Source organism: Populus trichocarpa, chromosome 5 (assembly GCF_000002775.5).
Source record: "Populus trichocarpa isolate Nisqually-1 chromosome 5, P.trichocarpa_v4.1, whole genome shotgun sequence".
Lineage (NCBI taxonomy): Eukaryota > Viridiplantae > Streptophyta > Magnoliopsida > Malpighiales > Salicaceae > Populus > Populus trichocarpa.
This window is the reverse complement of record NC_037289.2, coordinates 18,015,896-18,036,041: the sequence shown is the minus strand read 5'-3', so window position 1 is coordinate 18,036,041 and position 20,146 is coordinate 18,015,896. Positions and strand designations below refer to the sequence as shown.

Genomic DNA, 20,146 nt, shown 5'->3' with positions numbered 1-20,146 from the left:
AAAACATTTATAAAATAGAAAACAAGCGATTAGTGTCTCTGTATCTGCGTTACTCTACTCATGTTTCTTCATTCCTTCTAAAATCAACCTCAGGATGTTGTACCGGACATCACACATCAGCGCAGATGATTAGACTAGATTTTACTCCTTGAATGAAATTTCTCGGTCAAAAAAATACAAATCACTTGACATGGAGGCAAATCAATGGGGCCTTAGCTGCTACGATGCAGTTGCATTGAAATTTAATGGCCAACTACTCTCGGCAAAAATATTGTTTTTCAAGTTTCTTTTATCGTAATTCTATATGAGAGAAAAATATTTAAAAAATAATATATTTATTATTTATTATTATTGAAAAACACATTTTTATTTAACATAGGAATAGTGTTTGTAAATTACTGTTTTTATCATTAATGATTATATTAATTAACCACTAATAAACAACCGCTATACAGACTCTATACAATCGTTAATAACAATTATGCGAAACCCAATGAAAGATAGGTTTGTTAAACATGTCAAATTTAAAATATTTGGGTTTGACAATCAACATAACCCAAGTCAAACATGAAACTGAAAATTATGTCAGGCCCAAAACACTACTGATATTTCCTTTATATCTTGATCGTTGTTTTTGTAACTCTCGTTTTTATAAAAAAAACTTGTTAGATCTTGTAGAATAGCCTTGTGTTGAGAAAATATTTTTAAAGACAGTGTCTATACACACTTCAAGTTATAGTTTATTTTTGTTCAGTGTATCTAATTTTACAACAAAATAATGATACAAAAAGGCATTTCTCTGATTAAAAAGTTTTATCCTATTAATGTGTCTTTTATCTTATTAATGTGATTTCTTTATTGATAATATTTTTATAAGAATATTTATTTTTTGAATAAAAAAATTTATCAGAATCATAGAAGCAAATTTTAATTTAATAAAAAATAATATTTTCATTATTATGTCGCAGATGTATTAAAAAATACAAAACTAAACCTTTTGGATTCTGTTTTTTATGTAATCATGCAATAATAAAACAAATTGTGCAAAAAATCCAGAAAACAAATTTAAGAAAAAAAACAAATACAAATCACAAAGGGCTGTAAAAAAATGCCTTATAAGAAAAATATTTTTTTTATTCTTAAACTATTTAAAATTTATTTATTTTCATGAAACTTAATTAGAAATAAAAAAAAATGCATTATAGCTGAATATACAGAGGCCAATCACGTCTAACTCATTTAAAGAAAAAGCCATAAGCATGGGTCAAGCTCAAGTGTGTGGCTTTTTTTTTATTATTATTTTGGCTAAAGAAGTGAAAAAATGTTTTCAAACCCTTTTTTTTCAAAAAAAATAAAAATAAAAAGAGATGATGCATTCTCTATATGCCAAGTTTTCGACCATTAGAATGGTGGCTAGAAAATCAAACCAAGGCTTTTTGGATCTAAAATTTTATTTTACAACCTATTTTTATCTAATAAACATTCTTATCGTGTCAATAAATTTTTTTCTCAATCAAAATACCTCTAAATCATTTCAAAACACAAAATCAAATCAGGAAATAACTTCTCTCTTAACCTTGATCTACTTTTTACAGCACGATGAATGTTTAGAAAATCTTAGTTAAACTCTTTTCGTTGAAAATCATATTGATACCAAAATTATTTTTTTTTATTTTTGAGATGTGATCAACTGATAAATTTCTCTTTTCTTCGCTCTTTTGCTACAAGTTTCTCTCTCTTCTCTTAAAGGTATGGAGTAAAAATGAATAAAATAAATTTTTGAATCAAAATTAAAATTTCAAAAACTAAATTGACTGAATTAGAGAAGAAAGAAAAATAGATGGATTGAAAAGCATTTTTTTATAAATTTGAGATTGTTCATGCATTTTATTCGTGTTTTGTACTTTTGTACTTTGATTTTTTTTTTTAATTTTATCATTTTACAATAATTTCAATCATGTAGAATTAAATCACAAAAGTGTTTAATTAAAAAGAAATATGCACCAACAAGGAAAAAAAAAAAAAGGGGGGAGCACAGCCACCCCAATTCTATTAGTATATTTGTTAATGTCAATGCTTCTATTTAAATGAGTTTTTGAATCAGCATATCCTTTTTTTTTTTTTTTTGCCACATTTTTATCTTTATTAGAAGGGACAAAACTGGAGATTGGACCTACCTTTATCACACTGCTATCCTAGCCATATCTAGTCAATAATGCACTCATGAACAGATATGTGTGTGGTTTTTTATTTGTTCTTGATATTTTATTTTATTTTCGAATGTGTGCATGAATTTTCTTCTCCTTCTTCATTCATTTAACATTTTTTTAAAATAAAACTAGAAATAATTACAAAAAAACCTCTTATAATTTATTGAATTTATAACATTTTTACATCCTATGAGTCCAAAAAAAATCAATAAAAAAATATAAAATTATTATTATATTTTATTTAATGACTAAAGAGTTCTTGTAATATTAATAATTATAATTTTTTTACCAAACTAATATTATAACTTTGTTAAGAATTAGAAAAATATTAAAAAAAATTATAGTGGTATTTCATCGAGCACTGTGGATAACAAATTAACCCCACTTTCATGAGACCCATTTGGATTTTGAAGAACACAAGATCAAGAACATTGATTCTGAAATAAAACTTTCAACGATACTCTCTCTTTCTCATCTTTAATCTTCTCATTTCTTGGTACAACCACCACGTCACTGAGATCCATGCTTATGATTTCACCTCCATTAATGTTCATTTCACAAACAATGAATCAAGCCATCAAATATGATTTTATGCAAATCTTTTCGTGAAATTGTTGGCATTTGAGAAAGACACGAACTTTACTTGTTGAAAAATAAAACTTTGGCAACAAGACCCAAGAACCATGACCTTACCTGTAAAAATAATCAGTTAGATTCACAAAACCCATTATTAGTAAAAAATACCCCCATGAACTTGGACTTGTCTCTGGCCGTCTTTCAACACCGTGCGGTGGTTCTTTTTCTGAATTTGCAGTGCAGACAAAAACATCAATGCGTAGGAGATTAGATTTACCAATGGGGTTGCTAGGGCTGGGTGTTTCAAGACTTTTATGGATCTGCAGTGGAGATAAAAGCGTCTTTCAACACCATACTTCTGGATCTTTCAACGTTATAGGAAGGGATAACATTCTTTTTTCAAATTTTTTTTTTGGGGGGGGGGGGGGGGGGGGAATAAATGAAGGGAATGGAAAATCTGAAATTGTTAAGAGAGAAATCGCGTATTAAGAGAGAATTTATTGTATGAGATATTTTTAATATATTATATCTTATGGGATTTTATTCATATCATTCAATTTGAAAATTTTGATTTACTGTGGATATAAAATGTAATTTCTAAAAGAATTGAGAAAAAATAGATTTTTTTTTTTAATTTAGCACGTTAAGAAAATTGAGAAAATAACACATATCAAAAAATAATTAGAAAGATAATATAGTTTACATAATCACATGTAACATTTGTGACTTACGAATTATGAGTCACTTATACTCTTTTAAATTGTAAAATAATATGGCACAAATTATAATAAAACAAGAAGAGAGATGAGAGAGAGAAAAATAAAGTAAGAAAAAAAAAAACTTCAGAGGCACACCAAGCTCCAATGATGGCACCATCAGTACCGTTAAAAAAATTTTGACGAGTTACAAGAAGGTCACTAATAATTACCGGAGTGGGCCACACGAGCCGCCCAAAAATATGGGTAGCTCACTTGCCTTTGGGCGGCTCATGTGGCCCACTCTGATCACCATTAATTACCTTTTTTAATGTTATTGGATTCATCTCGTCGAAATCTTTTTTATAGTACTAATGATGTCGTCATTGAGTTTCGATATGCTTCTAGGATCTTTTTTTTTCTTTGTTTGTTTCTCTATCTCTCCTCTCATTTCATTGTAATTTATAAAGTGAGGAAAGAGAGAGTAATGAAAAAATCTCGTAGGTACACCGAAGCTCTGATGACAACACTACTAATACTATCGAAATGATCTTGACAAGATTAATTCAAGGCCATCATTGGTAACCGGAATGGGTCGCATGAGCTGCCTAAAAGCAAGCGAGCCACCTAAAACTTTTGGCCTGCTTGTATGGTCCACTTTGATCACCATTGATAACATTTCCTAATATAGTTAGATTCATCTCTTCAAAAAAATTTCAACGATACTAATGATATCATAATCAGAGTTTTAATGTACTTGAACTCTTTCCTTTTTTTTTCTTTTCTTTTTATAAATTATGTTATTTTTCTAAATATTTCTTTAACCGTGATATTTTACACACAAAAAAATACTAAAAAATAAATAAGCTGGAGAAGGTTTTTTTATAATTATCCCATGAAACCATGATGTTAGCTAATGAATGATCTGTACCTGCAGCGCACTAGGTACAGGGGTCTGTTTTTTTCAGTCCGAGGAGCTTTGCTAGCGATTCCAGTTGGGATAAAACGAAAATCTTTAGCACCCCTTGTGTTCTTTCGTACGACAGGTACAATGCTTGAAATTATAATGGGGCCAGTCAATGTGGAAGAGAACATGCAGAACGCCAAGCAAGGTTACTAGAACCCAAGAATTCTGCAGGAGATGAATCTTTTGCAGAAACAGGATCCGAGTCTTGATCTCTAGCTCACACAGCCATGAACCTCGTGTTGGAGAGCTGTTAGCCCGTTAAACTTGCTTGGCATCAGAGACAGATGGTGGATTGGATTCTCCTTTATTTACTTTCTGGTGATTCCGAGATCAGCTTCTTGCATCCCTGATTTTCACTTTGAAGTTAGCTGATAATGATGTAAATTCACATTTGCGTTCAGCCAAGGTGGCTTCATTTTTAATAAAAACAAGGGTTTTCTCTGAAGCTATTTCATCGCTCTCAAAAAAATAATAATAAACAAAAAGAATTCACTGGTTTGTGAAGTTGCAAATGTTTCAAAGTGACTCTCACCTTCTTCATGGAGTCTTTCTGCTTCGTCCTCCTCCCTTACAAGCCAACGCCTCCACTACGGAGAGCAGTAGAATATGGCTCTGAGATGCACTTTACAGGATCATATGAAGAAGATCCCAATGACTTTCTTTCTCTTTTTTTGGTACAAAGGCCCCTATGACAGTAAGCTACTACTGAATGTTGCAGAGTTTGTAGTAGAGTTTATGATTACACGAAAAGGAATATCGGATCCTCTAACTAGCAAAGTACATATTCATCAACCAGAGAACAATTTGTTTCTGGCGCATGGAACTGAAACAGAAAGCATTTCAAACTTCCCGTGTTCGGTATCTAGGCTGGTGTTCACAGTTGCTTCAAATTTCAAGGGACTATTCTTTCCCTGCTGCAACAATATCTTTAGAAGAACCAACCAAATCAAATGAAAGTTAGTGTTTTTATTGTGGTGGTTTTTCTCCTTAACTTCTAGGCTCTTGTCTGCATCTGATGAGCAAGAACCCACTAATCCTTTCTCTACAGCTTCAGGATTATTCTCCCGGCAAAAATATGCTTGGTTGGAATTATGACTACGGTTTTGTCCTCTAAAGCATGAGTAGACTCTTTCAGCCCTGATGTTTCCAAACAACACTACTGCAGCCTTGTTTCTTACGAGGAGTGGCAGGTATTCTGATTCATCCCAGACATATAACTGCGGTGAAGAAATACTCTGACATGATTATGGTAAAACAATGCAATGGCAAAAATAAATCTGATGCAGAAGATCATAATCAGCAAGATATTGATTTCAAGATGATCTAAGACATACAAAGATAAGAACAGATAAACTTGTTCCTAAAATACTTGTTTTATTGGAAATCTTGAAAACAAGAAAATCTATCACGCAGAGAGAGACAACACCAACCATATAATGAGGGAAAAAAGCAGAATGACTAGAACAGATGCATGGAATATCATCAAGCAGTCTGAATGTGCAGTGCTGTCATCATTTCAACATGAACGAGAGCATTGCACTTATCGAGACAAGAGCATGAACAAATCCATACCATAAAGGGCCTGTAAATCAAGGTTACTGCATGAAGGTGATTTGGGCTTTTCGGGCAATAGAGTGAAATATTGTTTTGCTTGCATATAGACCTGTAGCAACCAGTAAATTATTCAGTAATCCAATTCATGTTCAACTTTCCATTCAGGAAATAATTGAATATGGCAGTTTCAATTTTCCATACCCGTTCTCTGAAACCAAAGGAGAACCACACAAGTGACAGCCAATACAAATAAAATCTTCTGCTAAACTATTATCTTTATCTTCCATTGTCCTCCTGCTGACAAACATCTTTTCCTTATCAGAGTCATCAAGTGCTCTCCAGGTAATTGGTAGGAAAATTTCACCAATTGATGCATTAAAAATTGCATTACAGGAATTACTTAGGCCCAATACTTCTGAAAGCAAGAGCAGGTTCTGAGATTCACTCTGTTTTGGCAATTTCCAGTTCCTCGGTTTCTGCCATGCAAGTTGTTTCAGTAATTACTCAAATGAGCATACAACTAGCCAACAGTACCAATACAACTTAAAGGCTTAAAGATGCAACTGTTGTGATAAGAATGCAATGGTATAGATGTGGTGCTTATGAGATTCATTACCTAGTGTACAGCTTATTCCTTTTCAACAAAATCTAAGGAGATGAAAAGGGATGACTTTGTTGCAAGTTCCTCATGGATTATTTGGTCATTTTATGGAATTGTTTTGCCAAAAGTCAGCTCCATTTCTAAGGTTAACTAACAGATTTTTAACAGAAGGTGGAAATTGCAATCATAAGAAAAATCGAGAATGAAAAGTTTTCAAAAAACAAAATGCAAAGTGTAATGACATCCAAAATAGAGGATGACAGGGGCAATTAACATGGAAAAAAAAATTCCTAAATGACTGAAATGGCATAAACAGCAACAACAACTCTGTGACCATGACATTTTCTCAATTAATAATAAAATGGCTTGGCATGACCAGCAAAAAGATCACTTACAATGGGAAGATTAGAGTACATGAAAAAGAAAAGACATTAAACACAACTTGTATATCACGTCCACAACACAATCATTGAAAGAGTCTTTATTCGATTTAAACAATAGAGACCATGAGTTTATTGGATTCAAATTCCCCAAGCAACATATAAGATTAGGCGTAGTTAAATGCAATGTAAATAAAGCTACAAAACAAGAGAGCAAAGACATTACCACAAAACTGTGTGACCCGATTGTGTTAAGAGCAGATCTAGCTCGCTGCACCCATTTTATTACCTTGCAAAGCTTTTCCAACGTTGTTTTCCCTACTTGAGATTCCTCTATTAACTCATCTACACCTACATACATATTCATTATTTAGAGAAGCCCAAAAGACGAGTTGAACATTAATAGAATAGCCTCCGTTTTCATTTCCTCTTAATTCTAAGCAGTTGTGATGTTCAAAATTTGAAAGTCCAAAATATGACTCCAAGATTCCATTCCAAATATCCGGGGCAGAGTGCAGGGTTAACACTTCCAAGCAGAAAAGCGAAGCAAAATGAAGTACCTTTTGAGAGAAGTGATCCATAAGGATGGACTAAACTTACTAATGATGACCACTCGACCGTTCTGGCCTCAACGGCATGTCCAAATTTAGTGATCTTCACATCTGAATTATCCCAAAGATTATAACAAATAGCAAAAATCAACAATTTATGTGATTATCACCCCTACAAGTCTAAGAAATGAGCGAATCAGAAATTCCAAACATTGATACTTTATCGGAATATGGAACGAAATTCCAAAGATATGAGTGAAATTTCCCATCGATAAAGAATCAATAAAGCAGAAACGCAATCCCCAATTAATCTTGTATATATTATGAAAATTGAAGCAAATTGCAAAAAAAGGGTGTCCTTGCTTACTTTGCAACAGTAAGATATCACCGGCAACAACCATGGTTCCCATCTGCTTTTTCCACAACGAGACGGAGAAAAATGGCAGCGTATCATCACCAACCTGAATGTCTGTCCTGATTACTTCTCCACCTTTTGATAATTTGTACTGCATGATTCGAAACCAGAAACCAATAATGTAAGGAGGCGGACATTTATAATTAATAAAAGGAAATGTAAGGTAATACCTGAACGGGAGTGGAGCGGTGAACAAAGACGAGAAGCTGAACGATATCGCCGATGTGATGATCGGTTTTGCAGAGATCAACTAACGGCCCGTACCATCCAATTGCAGACGTCATGTCTCATAGAACAATCAATGAACCAGATTGATTGTTTACCTCCGACCAGGACAACTTTTGGCGCGCTCTCGATTTCATTTAGGGCTCCTGGGAGTTTTCTGCTCTTTTGGGCAGCTTGCTTCTAAAAATAGTTTGGACTAGTTACGTGCGGGTTAATTTGTTTTTGGTACAAAAAATATAAAAAAAATTAAGATTCGAAAGTTATGTTTATTTGTAAAGTTAGATATGAGAGTATTGTGTCTCTATGCTTGATTTAAAAATAATATTAATTATATTAATTATAATATTAATAGTGATATTTATAATATAAATAATAATATTTTTAATATTAATAATAATATTAAACTTGTTTGATTCAAGTTCTTATAGTTTTTTTATTCTTTGAAATTAAATTTATAGTTTTTCTTTGATAGTAATAATATTTCTTTAAAAAAATTATTATTGATAATGATGATAATAATAATAATAATAGCAATAAAAATAATATCAATTATTATAAACTTGGGTCTGACGCCACAGCCAGACCCAAGTTTCTGGGGTCTGGTTCCCTAATAATAATAAAAATATTAATATTAATAATATTAATAATAATATTAAACTTGTTTGACTCAAGTTCTTATAGTTTTTAATCCCTTTAAATAAAATTTATGATTTTTTTCAATAGTAATAATATTTTTTTTTCAAATTTAATAATAATAAAAAAATAACAATATTAAGAATAAAAATAACACTAATAATCATAATAATAATAATAAGAATAACAACGATTACAACAACAACAACAATAATTTTAAATTTTACCCTTCAAATCAAATCTATGATTTTTTTCAACAGTAATAGTATTTTTTTCAAATTTATTAATAATTATATTAATAATAATGACAATAATAATATTTATAATATTAATAATAATATTAAACATGTCTGACTCAAGTTCTTATAGTTTTTAATTTTACCATTTAAATCAAATCTATGGTTGTTTTTCAGTATTAATAATATTTGTTTTTCAAATTTATTAATTATTATATTAGCAATATTCGTTATAATAAAAATAATAATATTTTTAATATAAATAATAATATTTTTAATATAAATAATAATATTTTTAATACTAATAATAATATTAAACTTGCATGACCCAAGTTTAAGTGAGTCTGGCTGCAACGTCAGGCCCAAAAGCTTTAGGTCTGGCTGCAACACCAGATCTAAGAGTCTTGGATGTGGATCTATCTGCAAGGTCGTATGATAACTAAATACAAAAAAATTTAATATTAAAGAATGAAATTAAACAAAAAAAAATTAATTGAAAAGAAAAAAATAAAAAAATAAAAACAAAGCAAAGCACTATTCTAATGAATAGTGCTTTGCAAGGAGGGATACAGTAAAATCGCCTCATAAGATCATGATAATCTAATGAAAAGTACAAAACAAATCATGAAGTTTAATTCTCAATCAAATCGATATTAAAATATAAAATTGGAAGAAAAAACTAATTAAGACAAAGAAAAAAAAACTGAATCAACTAGGTTAACCCGTCAAACCTGGGGTCCGTTTCATAAGAGTGTAATAACTTAATAGAAAAAAATTTAATATTAACTAATTAAATTTAAAAAAAATTAATTAAAAAGAAAAAAAAATCAAAAATGAAAAGGCATCCGTCTCACTATGGATTTTCACAATATAATCCATAATGAAAGGCTGATCACATTTAGTTGCATGTCGTCCCTCTTAGTTATTACTCGCACGAGATTTTTCTCTCTCTCTCTCAAATGTTACACTATTCACACCTTCCTTCTTTCTTAAAAAAATATTTTTTTAATTTAATTTTGTTCTTAGACTTTTTTTTATTTATTTAATCATTTTGTGGCCTAATATAAAATTTAAAATTATAGCAGAAAAACAAAACTAAAAGTGAGAGGACCATAATATAAACACACAAAAAAAAAATACATGATTAATCTTAAAGTTTTTATAATTTTTATTTGGGGTTAAAATTTCATTTTATTTCTTTTTCAATCTTTGAATTTGAGAGAAAATAGAAAAAGTCATGGAAAAAAAAAACAGAAGAGAGAAGGTTGTCGATTGATTACATACTGGCAACAAAAATGATCAATTTTGTATTAAAGGGTTTTATTTAACAAAAAGAGTTTAATTGTTATAATTACTTTCTATAAACATGCCTGGAGAAATTATATTGAAGTCCATTTAGATTTATTTTTTTTTATTCGGTTGCTTTTTGTTTGTTCCAGTGATTTTGGGATGTTTTAAGATTGGTGGGTGAGGTTTTTATGATGCTTTTAATGTGTTTTTGGGTAAAAATAGATGGAAATAGTTTTTTAGACCAAACCCTTTTCATTTTCCGACAACCACGGTGGTAACCAGATTCTATGCAACAGCCTAGTAGGCAACAAAAAGAAGAAAATAAAAAAAATAAGAAAATAAGAAAAAAAAATCAAATGAAGTATGGGCTTCCAAGCCTATTCACATCTAAGTTTTTTAATTCAAGCTATGCCGATGTGCCTAACTATTTTTTTAATTTAAATTTAACTTTTTAAAATTAGTTAATTTAAAATATTATAAATATATTAAATTATTAAATGAGAATATATTTTTTTTATCAAATATCATTTAATTTTACTTTATTTTTTAGTCTTTTTATAATATTAGCAATTTTTCTCTTTTGCAACCATCATTACTTTTTAAAAATTTTATACTATTGTTTTCCTGATAGCGTATATTTTTTGTGTCATATAATTAAATAAAAATCATTTTAAAAAAATATTGTTATTAAGTCTAGTCACTTTCATAACCCAAGTCATATAGGGTTTGGAAAATTAACTCGAATTAACACGGATCAATCAAAGATATGGTCATCTTAATATTAAAAAAAAAATATATTTCTTTTACATTAAATTTTGATTTCATAATCAAGAATTTACTTATGAATAGAAAATACATCAACAACATTTACATATTTTAATTTTGATACAACTCACAACGAAGTGCAAACCAATTACACAAAAACTAATTTTGGGACAAATGCGAGGGAGACCAACCTCACACACAAGATTAACCTATAACAATAAAAGAATTGGGATTTTTTATGGTGTTTTACTGTTCATATAAGTAGTAAAACACATTGATAACCATCTAGGTGGTGGCTCAGTGGTAAGAGTTTGGGACCAAGAGGTTTGCTCCCTCTGTGGTCTCAGGTTCGAACCCTGTGGTTGCTCATATGATGGCCACTGGAGGCTTACATGGTCGTTAACTTCAGGGCCCGTAGGATTAGTCGAGGTGCGCGCAAGCTGGCCCGGACACCCACGTTAAACTAAAAAAAAAAAACACATTGATATATTATTTTAATCATTTTTTGGACAAATCTAAGTCGCTGCTCTAACCGTTAACACATATTATAAGCATGAGGTCATAGGTTCGAGTGATGGGTGGCATGTTTATGTTTCTAAATTATGACACGCTATGTTTCCATCTCGATATTATAAAAAAAATCTCATATTAAATATTTATTTTGAGTCAAATTATATTTTTACCGGTCATTCAGGTTATCTTTAAACTTATTAAGTCAACCAAATTATATTGAGTTAATCTTTATATGATTTAAATTTTATTTTTACTAGAAAAAATATTAGCAATGCTTATTTTTTTTTTTTTTACATTCATAGCATAGCAAGAGCTAAAATCTAGTAATAACTAAAAGAAAATTTACACAATTATAACAAGAAAACCAAGAGTAGACTGTATCCCGTAATTGATTCATTTCATCTAAACTTTCGCAAAGGACAAGTAAAACGAAAGAAATAGGTCTCTCTCACACACACACATCTAACTAAAAGAAAAGAGCCATTTTATTCAAATGTTAAAAAGAATAGTATTATCTTCTCCCAGTCCATACTCTTACATTTATTATTGAACACTGTACTGAAAAGCTAAGAACCTGCTAACCCAAAATAAAAGGCTATGGGCTTCATTACAACACACTACAAATTTAAAAATTATCTATAATTAAAACTAATCAGTATTTCACTATAACGCATAATACTATTTATTGTGAGTGAATTTACTATAAATTATACTATGGATGCATTATAAGTGCTTTCACTATGAACTGTGAGAGCTTTTACTGTGGACCGCATTATTTGGCAAGGGTGTGGTTGAGCTGGAAGGCAGGGGCGCTAGCCTGGAGGCAAGCCCCCTGGCTCTCGGTCTGTCGGGCCTTGGGGCTGGGGGCAAACCAAGGTGCCAGGCGTGTCGCCACCTGGTGCTTGGTCTGCCCGGCCTTGGGCGCTGGGACAGACCAAGAGCGCACGCGGCGCTTGCTACCATACCCACAAGCAGACCGCCCAAGCGCCGCGTGGCACTTGCTTTCCTTTCTCTTGGGTGCACTCCGAGCGCCACGTGGCGCTTGGGCTGCCTATACTTTTAGTATAATTGCACGAAAAATATATATTTTTTAGTATAATTAATGTTTAGAGTATTAAAGGTAAAAATATTATTGTTTGTTTTGTTGATATTATTTTTTTAGTATAATTAATATTAAAAGAATTATTATATTATTTCTTAATATATTTTTTAGTATAATTGATAGTGTTGGTATTAAAAATATTATTATTTTTTAGTCTAATTAATAGTATTGATCTCAAAACTATTATTATTTGTTCTATTAATATTATTTTTTAGTATAATTAATAGTATTAGTCTCTAAAATATTATTATATTTGGTGTTATAAATAATATTATTTTTATAATAATTTATATTATTGCTACTAAAAATATTATTATTTGTATTATAAATATTATTATTTTTATAATAATTTATAAGAGTATAAGTATTATTATCATCATTAATAAATTTTTAAAAACTGCTATTACTATGAAAAAAACCACGTTGAGACACGTGGCGCTTGAGTTCCCTCCTGAGGGCGGACAGCCCAAGCGCCACGTGGAGCTTGGCCTACTTCCTCTACTCTGCAGTCCAAGCGTCAGGTGGCACTTTGGCTTGGGCACTGCCAGGCATGGCCCAAGGCTAGCCTTGAACCTGGCAGGGTAGGACCCAAAATAGCATTGCGTGCTAACCGCGGCAAACAAAGCGCCGCGTGGTGCTTGGGTTGTCTACACTTTTAGTATAATTACAAGTATTAATATTAAAAATATTATTATTAATTTTCTTAATATTCTTTTTTTGGTATAATTAATTTTTAGAGTATTAATAGTAAAAATATTATTATTTGTTTTGTTGATTTTATTTTTTTGCATAATTAATATTAAAATAATTATTATATTTTTTCTTAATATTGTTTTTTGGTATAATTGATACTATTAGTGTTAAAAATATTATTATTTTTTTAGTCTAATTAATAGTGTTGATCTCAAAACTATTATTATTTGTTCTCTTAATATTATTTTTTTGGTATAATTAATATTAAAATTATTATTATATTTTTTCTTAATATTGTTTTTAGTATAATTAATAGTATTAATCTCAAAAATATTATTATTTTTGGAGTTATAAATAATATTATTTTTATAATAATTAATACTAAAGATATTATGATTTGTATTATAAATATTATTATTTTCAGTAAAATTTATAAGAGTATATTTTATTGTAATTAATAAAATAATTGATGAATTTGAAAAAAAAAGTTACATCATTTACTAATTTTACCAAATGTATTGTAATAATAATTTTATCAAATTACACTTAATTTTATATTTACTTTCATTTACAAATTACAAACAAATTATTAGTTGCAGATTCAAAAATAAACTTTGATCCTAAATAAACTTTTGTCCTACTATGTACACGACTCAAATAATCTTGGATCCTACATAGCACGGCTCAAGGCTAACTCAAGGCTAGACTTGAAAGGACCCAAAATAACCTTATGTTTTGGCCGCAACAAGACCTAAATATGACAAGACCCAAATATGCTTGAGATCTAACTTAGCAGGATCCAAACAGGCTTGGGTTCTCCCGATTTTTTTTGACCTAACTAGTAAAGCAAGAAATTGGCTCCAAATCACCAGATATGAGCCACCACATTATGTCGGATGGAACTGAACTCCAAAAACAAGGGTCGATTCCACTATCAAGCAGCTTTTGATAAAAACAGCCACCTTAGCTAGAACTCCCACGGCAAGGAACCCGCTATCATCTGCACCTTCCACCGGATGCTTTAACATCAAAAGGTTGAAGAAGAAAAAAACACCCATTAAAAATCAGTGATTCTGAAAAAACCACGGATTTTGCTTCTTTTTTAATCTAAAACTATACACTAAAGTTCTTATCTACAAGAGATCCCTTGTGATCCCTTGTAAAGCTCTGTCACCTTCATTTCTGTAGGATTCATTGAGTTGAAAAACTTCATCCGCCACTCAAATACCAGCTCATGAAACAGAGTCTATGTAAAATATGAGCTCATGAATAGCCGTGCCCCAATATTACGGGGCCCATCATCATCCCCACCAGTGGCATGAAGTGCAACAGGGATTGTTGAGAGGAGACGCACTGTGAGAGGGAAAACAAAAGGATCAATTTCAGATTTCAAAATGGGATCAGAATGCTGGGCTGCATGACATCCCTGGGTACTCTCCATGTCAGGTTCCATGTTATGATCACAAGGATTTATGACCCATGCAACCTCATCGAGTGCCCTGTAATACCCAGGGCCTGCTCTCCTGGCAGAGCATTTGGAGGCATGTATACTTAGCACCAGTGTCGATGTAGCTTCAAGCCATTCCACTGTGAGGCCTTCAACTTCATCATAATATATACGTCTTTCAAACTGAAAGCACGTGTGGTTGAAAATAAGAGACCATTATGCAATCTAGTCAAAACTGTGGATAATATATAGGTAGATATACTCACAGCTAGTTTGTGGATATAAATGGACATAAACCTTGGACCAAGACCCAAAACTCTGGCATCAGACAATAAAACCTGCAGGACATAAGAAGGAAGGAAATGGATTCCTGGCCATATATGTAAACAAACACATGATAATTGAATAGAATCCAGAGCATATTAACCATTTAATGGCCAATCACTAACAAAAACTACCTCATCTAAAATTTGTTTCATCAAATTTATCATCCTATTCTGTGTTATGTAAGTTCAACAAATTTTATAACTTAAAGAAACAGGATGCAAAAGCATATTATAGGATGAGAGAACTGAACATTCAGGTCCAGATAAAGGGAGAAAACTTACCTCCTTTCTCTTCACTGAAACCCACATGTAGAGCTTATCACAGGCATCCTTGACATGCCTGCTAGCCAGCTTTCTCTCATTGCTATAAGCTGCAACATCTGTGAGTAATTTTGTGCAGGGAATTCTATGCTTTAATGCTGCAGCTGATAATGCTTCCCTGCCTTCTGAGGATCCTGCAGCATCTTTAAGAAAACAAATACCAGTGAAGCATCTTGTCACTTCTTCACCCGGCCTCACTTTATGAGACATTCTTCTATTCATCATATACAATTGTTCAGCTTCTATTGCTGCAGCCAGTGTTCGATGGACAACAATATCAGGATATCGGCGCAGTGGTGAAGTAAAATGCGTGTAGAGAGGAACAGCCAGTGCATAATGACCCCAATCATTCATATTATCTTTCAAATCACCACTACAAAAGTAGGTCGCCAACTGCATTGGCCTTGAAGCATAGTTGATAAGAATATTAAGTAGCACAGAGTCATCCTTGAGCTTTTCTTTGATGTGCTCTAATGACCGGCGGAAGTTACCAGAAGAAGTGTCCAATTCTAAACCATGCTTGCAACAAAAAGCTTCAAACTCTTTAAGTTTCTGTATATTAGGTTCAGGGTGCCTCCGCAGCAATGCATTATCTGGAAAAGCTCGAGATATGATTTCAGCAGCGGTCCTGTTCGCCAAAAGCATAAACTCCTCAACGAGAAAATTTGAGTCTTTTCGCCCACAAAGTGTGTTATCATATGGAACTCCATGTTTATCAAACGAAAAGACAATTTTACAACTTTCAAGCTGTAGAGCCCCATCATCAAACCTCTTTTCCCTTAAAGTCTTTGAAATTTCATGAAGACACTTAATAGATCCAATTACATCTGCCCATTCAAAATGACCGTGCAACTGGGGAAGGTCCCTGAAGTTGTTGTGAGTTTCTGCATCAATCATCCCATCAAAAATCTCCCGAGCGTGTTCATATGAAAGCTTGCAACAAGATCGTATCACAGTGCGACCAATCCAGCGATCTACAACATTCCCAGAACTGTTCAAGTTCCAGAAGATAGAAAATGCGAGCCTATCAACACCAGGGTTAAGAGAACCTACGTCCTTAGAAAGCAATGGAGGCAACATTGGTATTTTGCGCTGCGACATATAAACACTGGTTGATCGAATCTGAGCTTCTTTGTCTAAGGCTGTGTCAGGTAAAACAAAATATGACACATCAGTAATGTGGACACCCACTCTGACAAGGCCATTGGGTAACCTTTGAACTGAGAGAGCATCATCTAAATCAGTAGCAATAGAAGGGTCGATGGTAAATATGCACAAATTCCTAAGATCTCTTCTGTTTTGGAATTCTTCTTCTGGCACCTCCCATGTATTGCTTGGAAGACAGGAAAGTGATTCAGGAGAAAATTCAGAACAACAAACTGCATTTTCATGTAAAATAGCATTGATTTGCGACTCCATTTCACTACCCCGTCCAAAAATATATGAGACATGGGCTTCTGGAAAGGGACTTTCATCACTCCATTTATCAATCTGTGCAGCTACCAATTCCATTTCAACTGTTTCATCTTCATCCTCCAATCTTTTCTTGATGCAGTTAGGTAAACTGCTCACAAGGACCATCAGTTTTGGGAATCTTGGGTCAGCAGGCATAATCTCAATGTATTCGCAGTTTGAAATTGATAGCAAGCTCTTGTTCTTTTTTGCATCTTTTTTACAACCTTCCTTGTAGTAAAACCACTGCTTAACATTGAGAAAGCCAATAATAGCATCTCGACGAGGAGATTTTTCAATTATAGCAACAACTCTACATGTTGGTCGTTTCGACGGGTATGAACTAATCATAGAACACATCCTCCCCACACCATTCAAAACTTCACTCTGCCCCATAGAATGAGCAACATGTGAAGAATCTGAAGGAGACTGGTGATAACCATTAGCATAATTATAACCCACTGGCCCATTCAGTTCATCATGAACATCTTCACCAGCACATGAACTATACCCATAATAAAACCCCTTATGAGGAACCAAGGAATTTCCAAAATCAGCATACTTACAATCCATGTTCAGTTTAATTTTACCTTGGCGACTACCACCAGCTTTTCCATTGGCTTCGAGATGTAAATTGCTATCCTCTGCTGTGGAAAGATTGTTTGATGGCTCATTTGACCCTTTCATCTTGGTCCAGAATGACAAAGGATCAACCTCGATGACCACAACATCACCTTCCACCTGTACATGAAAAAGTTTCACTCAATACCAAAAGAGTGAAATCTAGCTCCCATATGTTGTCAAAGATTCTTTTAGCTATTTAGATAAGTAGATCAGGCATCTTGTTTGAAATGCATCTTGGTCATTTTCTAACTACTCGGTGAGAATTTACCAACCAACAAATAATATGAAAAAAAAATGGAGAAGCTCAAACTTACAGCCCTGTTCTGTACAGCAATTCCACTGATAAGAAGATCTGTAGGAACTCCCTCAATTTTGCAGTATGCCTACCAATAGAAAACAACATATGAAAATGGCTAAGAATAAAAAGTTAATAGGGAAAATTGAAAGAACACTTGCAAATAGGCATAAAACAAACCTCAAGTCGATTGTGAGCATTTACACGAAATAACACTTTAAATACATCACCTTTCTGCCAAGAATTTAAGATAGCAAACACAAGTGAGCAAACAAAAATTAAGGAAAAGCTATGTTAGTGTAGACAACAATATTATTGCATTAAATATCAAACAAACCTCCAACGCCTCATTAACAGTCTCCATGGACCAGTATGGAGCAAAAATTTTACTCTGAGCTTGACCCTCAAACTGGTGAAAAGGAAGCGATTTTCCATTGAGACCTCCACCAACAATTGATTCTGGACATGGCTTAGCCAGCATTGATCCACCACGATCAGATGGCACCAGGTCTTCTAGTTGTTCGTTTGCATGCATAGTTGGCATAGAACTATATACAATACCCGATGCTGTGGTTGGTCCATGCTCCCTGATGGGATTTGCATCTAATTCCAGCTGCCTCGAACATTTTGTTTTGCCACCATTTCCAACAGACAGTGATGATTCCCCACGTGGTTCATTTGGTTGACTAAAAGCTGCTCTCGTGACAATTAAAAACAGAAACCATATCATCAGAATTGTTCTGAAAGAATACCAGAATTATTATACAGTCTAGGCACAGACAGTAAACCATGCTAGTGTACTCCAGAGGATTTATTTACTTTTCATCACAGCATCAATCGAGTAGAAGAGGAAAATGATTGATTCATTTAAAAATTAAAAAAATAATTAATTGAACACTGTTCTGTTCACAAAATTCTTAGCTGTCACTGAAAGGGAATACAAATACCCTTGGCGGAAAAACTGACAAAAACAAGAATACAAAAGCAAAGATAACAAAAATTCCAAAATCACTAATCATTCTTTCTCTCTTTTTTGCTGTTCTTTTTTACCGTTATAGCTCAAATCTTACAACAGCTAATCCATTGTACTTTCCTCAACAACCACAAAAGACAAACACGATAGTACTTATAAGATAGGATTACCTGGATTGGGAGGGTTTCGTTTGGATCGGCGATTAGATCGGCGCCTATTCTTCTTCTTTTCCTTATCAACACTATCCTCACCCCCCTCAACCACCATCATTGCCGAATACTCACTCAAACTTCTCACAATTCCTCACTTTATAATTAAAAGACTAAACAATTAATCAAAAAACAATGAGGTGACAGATAAGGAAAACCCTGAAACCAAGGCACCTTCCAATTGTTAAAAAATATCACGGAAGAACCGATGATAATGAGACATAAAATTAAAAAGAAAATAAAGAAAGAAAGAAAGGGGAAAGAGATGATAGGGTAAGAGGTCAGTGTGGGAAGTTAAAAAGGAAAAGGGGGACGTGATTATTGGTCGGCTGAGACAAATGGCGCCGACCATCGATTCCTTAGTCTACTCCCCTTAAGCCCCTAACCCCGCCAGCCCCTTCACTTTCTTTCTGTTCTTTTCCTTTTCTTTTCCTTTCTCTTCGCTTCCCTGTCTCTTTTTACCACGGGATATCGTGCATGCAAGAAAAATATTATATATGTATGGATGGCCCCAATATACTATTTACTAGCTTTGTTGCCCTTGCTCTGCGGGCATGGAGAATTCTCAGCAAATGTATTTCTGCGGGCATGAAGAATTATTCTCAGCAAATGTATAAAGCATAAAAATAAACTAAATATTTAAATTTTCTTCATATAAAGCGGCAAGTCCATGTAAACAAAGCAGCTCACAACAATATTAATATTATAAAGCATTTTTTAATTTGAGAATTAACTAAGACACAAAACGTTGTTTTCTTGAGCTCTCACGGCCCTGCAACAAAAATAAAGTCATTATGTACATGAATGTAAGTGGTCATATATCTATAAACAGTTTGGGTGAAGGAGAGCTTGAAAATGGGTAAAACAAAAAAAAGGGCCGTGGTGGCGTAAATTGTTCAGGCTGATGCAAGAGATTATTGAAAATTGTGTTCGGTACATAATAAAAGAAGAAGACAATCCAGTAAGTATCATATGACTACCGATATACATAAAGGGTAAAAGCAACAAAATGGACGAGATAGGTGGTCATAAACATAAGAACGTGCAAACAAAATCAAGAGCATTACCTCAGTAGATATAGAAGAAGTGAGTC

At 32.8% G+C, this 20,146-nt stretch overlaps 2 protein-coding genes across 4 annotated transcripts; both read right to left on the bottom strand.

The window, feature by feature from the left end:
* Positions 1-5,085: 5,085 nt before the first annotated feature.
* LOC7469138 (uncharacterized) lies at positions 5,086-8,368 on the bottom strand. Of its 2 annotated transcripts, none has more exons than XM_024600594.2 (7): positions 8,120-8,365; positions 7,902-8,040; positions 7,544-7,645; positions 7,210-7,334; positions 6,204-6,478; positions 6,021-6,111; positions 5,086-5,665 (listed from the first exon to the last, which is right to left on the bottom strand). In XM_024600594.2, the coding sequence occupies exons 1-7, from the start codon at positions 8,231-8,233 to the stop codon at positions 5,237-5,239; spliced, it is 1,275 nt and encodes a 424-aa protein (XP_024456362.1). In that variant the 5' UTR covers positions 8,234-8,365; the 3' UTR covers positions 5,086-5,236. The 2 variants fall into 2 exon arrangements, with proteins under 2 accessions (XP_024456362.1, XP_024456364.1); XM_024600596.2 differs by having other exon boundaries at positions 5,477-5,643; positions 8,120-8,368.
* A 5,568-nt stretch (positions 8,369-13,936) lies between these two features.
* On the bottom strand, positions 13,937-19,404 carry LOC7460941 (DIS3-like exonuclease 2). Of its 2 annotated transcripts, XR_002981824.2 has the most exons (8): positions 19,015-19,404; positions 18,209-18,564; positions 18,052-18,105; positions 17,891-17,959; positions 15,462-17,693; positions 15,120-15,191; positions 14,581-15,036; positions 13,937-14,425 (listed from the first exon to the last, which is right to left on the bottom strand). XR_002981824.2 is itself a non-coding variant. In XM_024601075.2 (7 exons), the coding sequence occupies exons 1-7, from the start codon at positions 19,112-19,114 to the stop codon at positions 14,653-14,655; spliced, it is 3,267 nt and encodes a 1,088-aa protein (XP_024456843.2). In that variant the 5' UTR covers positions 19,115-19,404; the 3' UTR covers positions 13,937-14,652. The 2 variants fall into 2 exon arrangements, 1 of the variants encoding a protein (XP_024456843.2); XM_024601075.2 differs by having other exon boundaries at positions 13,937-15,036.
* Between the last annotated feature and the right edge of the window lie 742 nt (positions 19,405-20,146).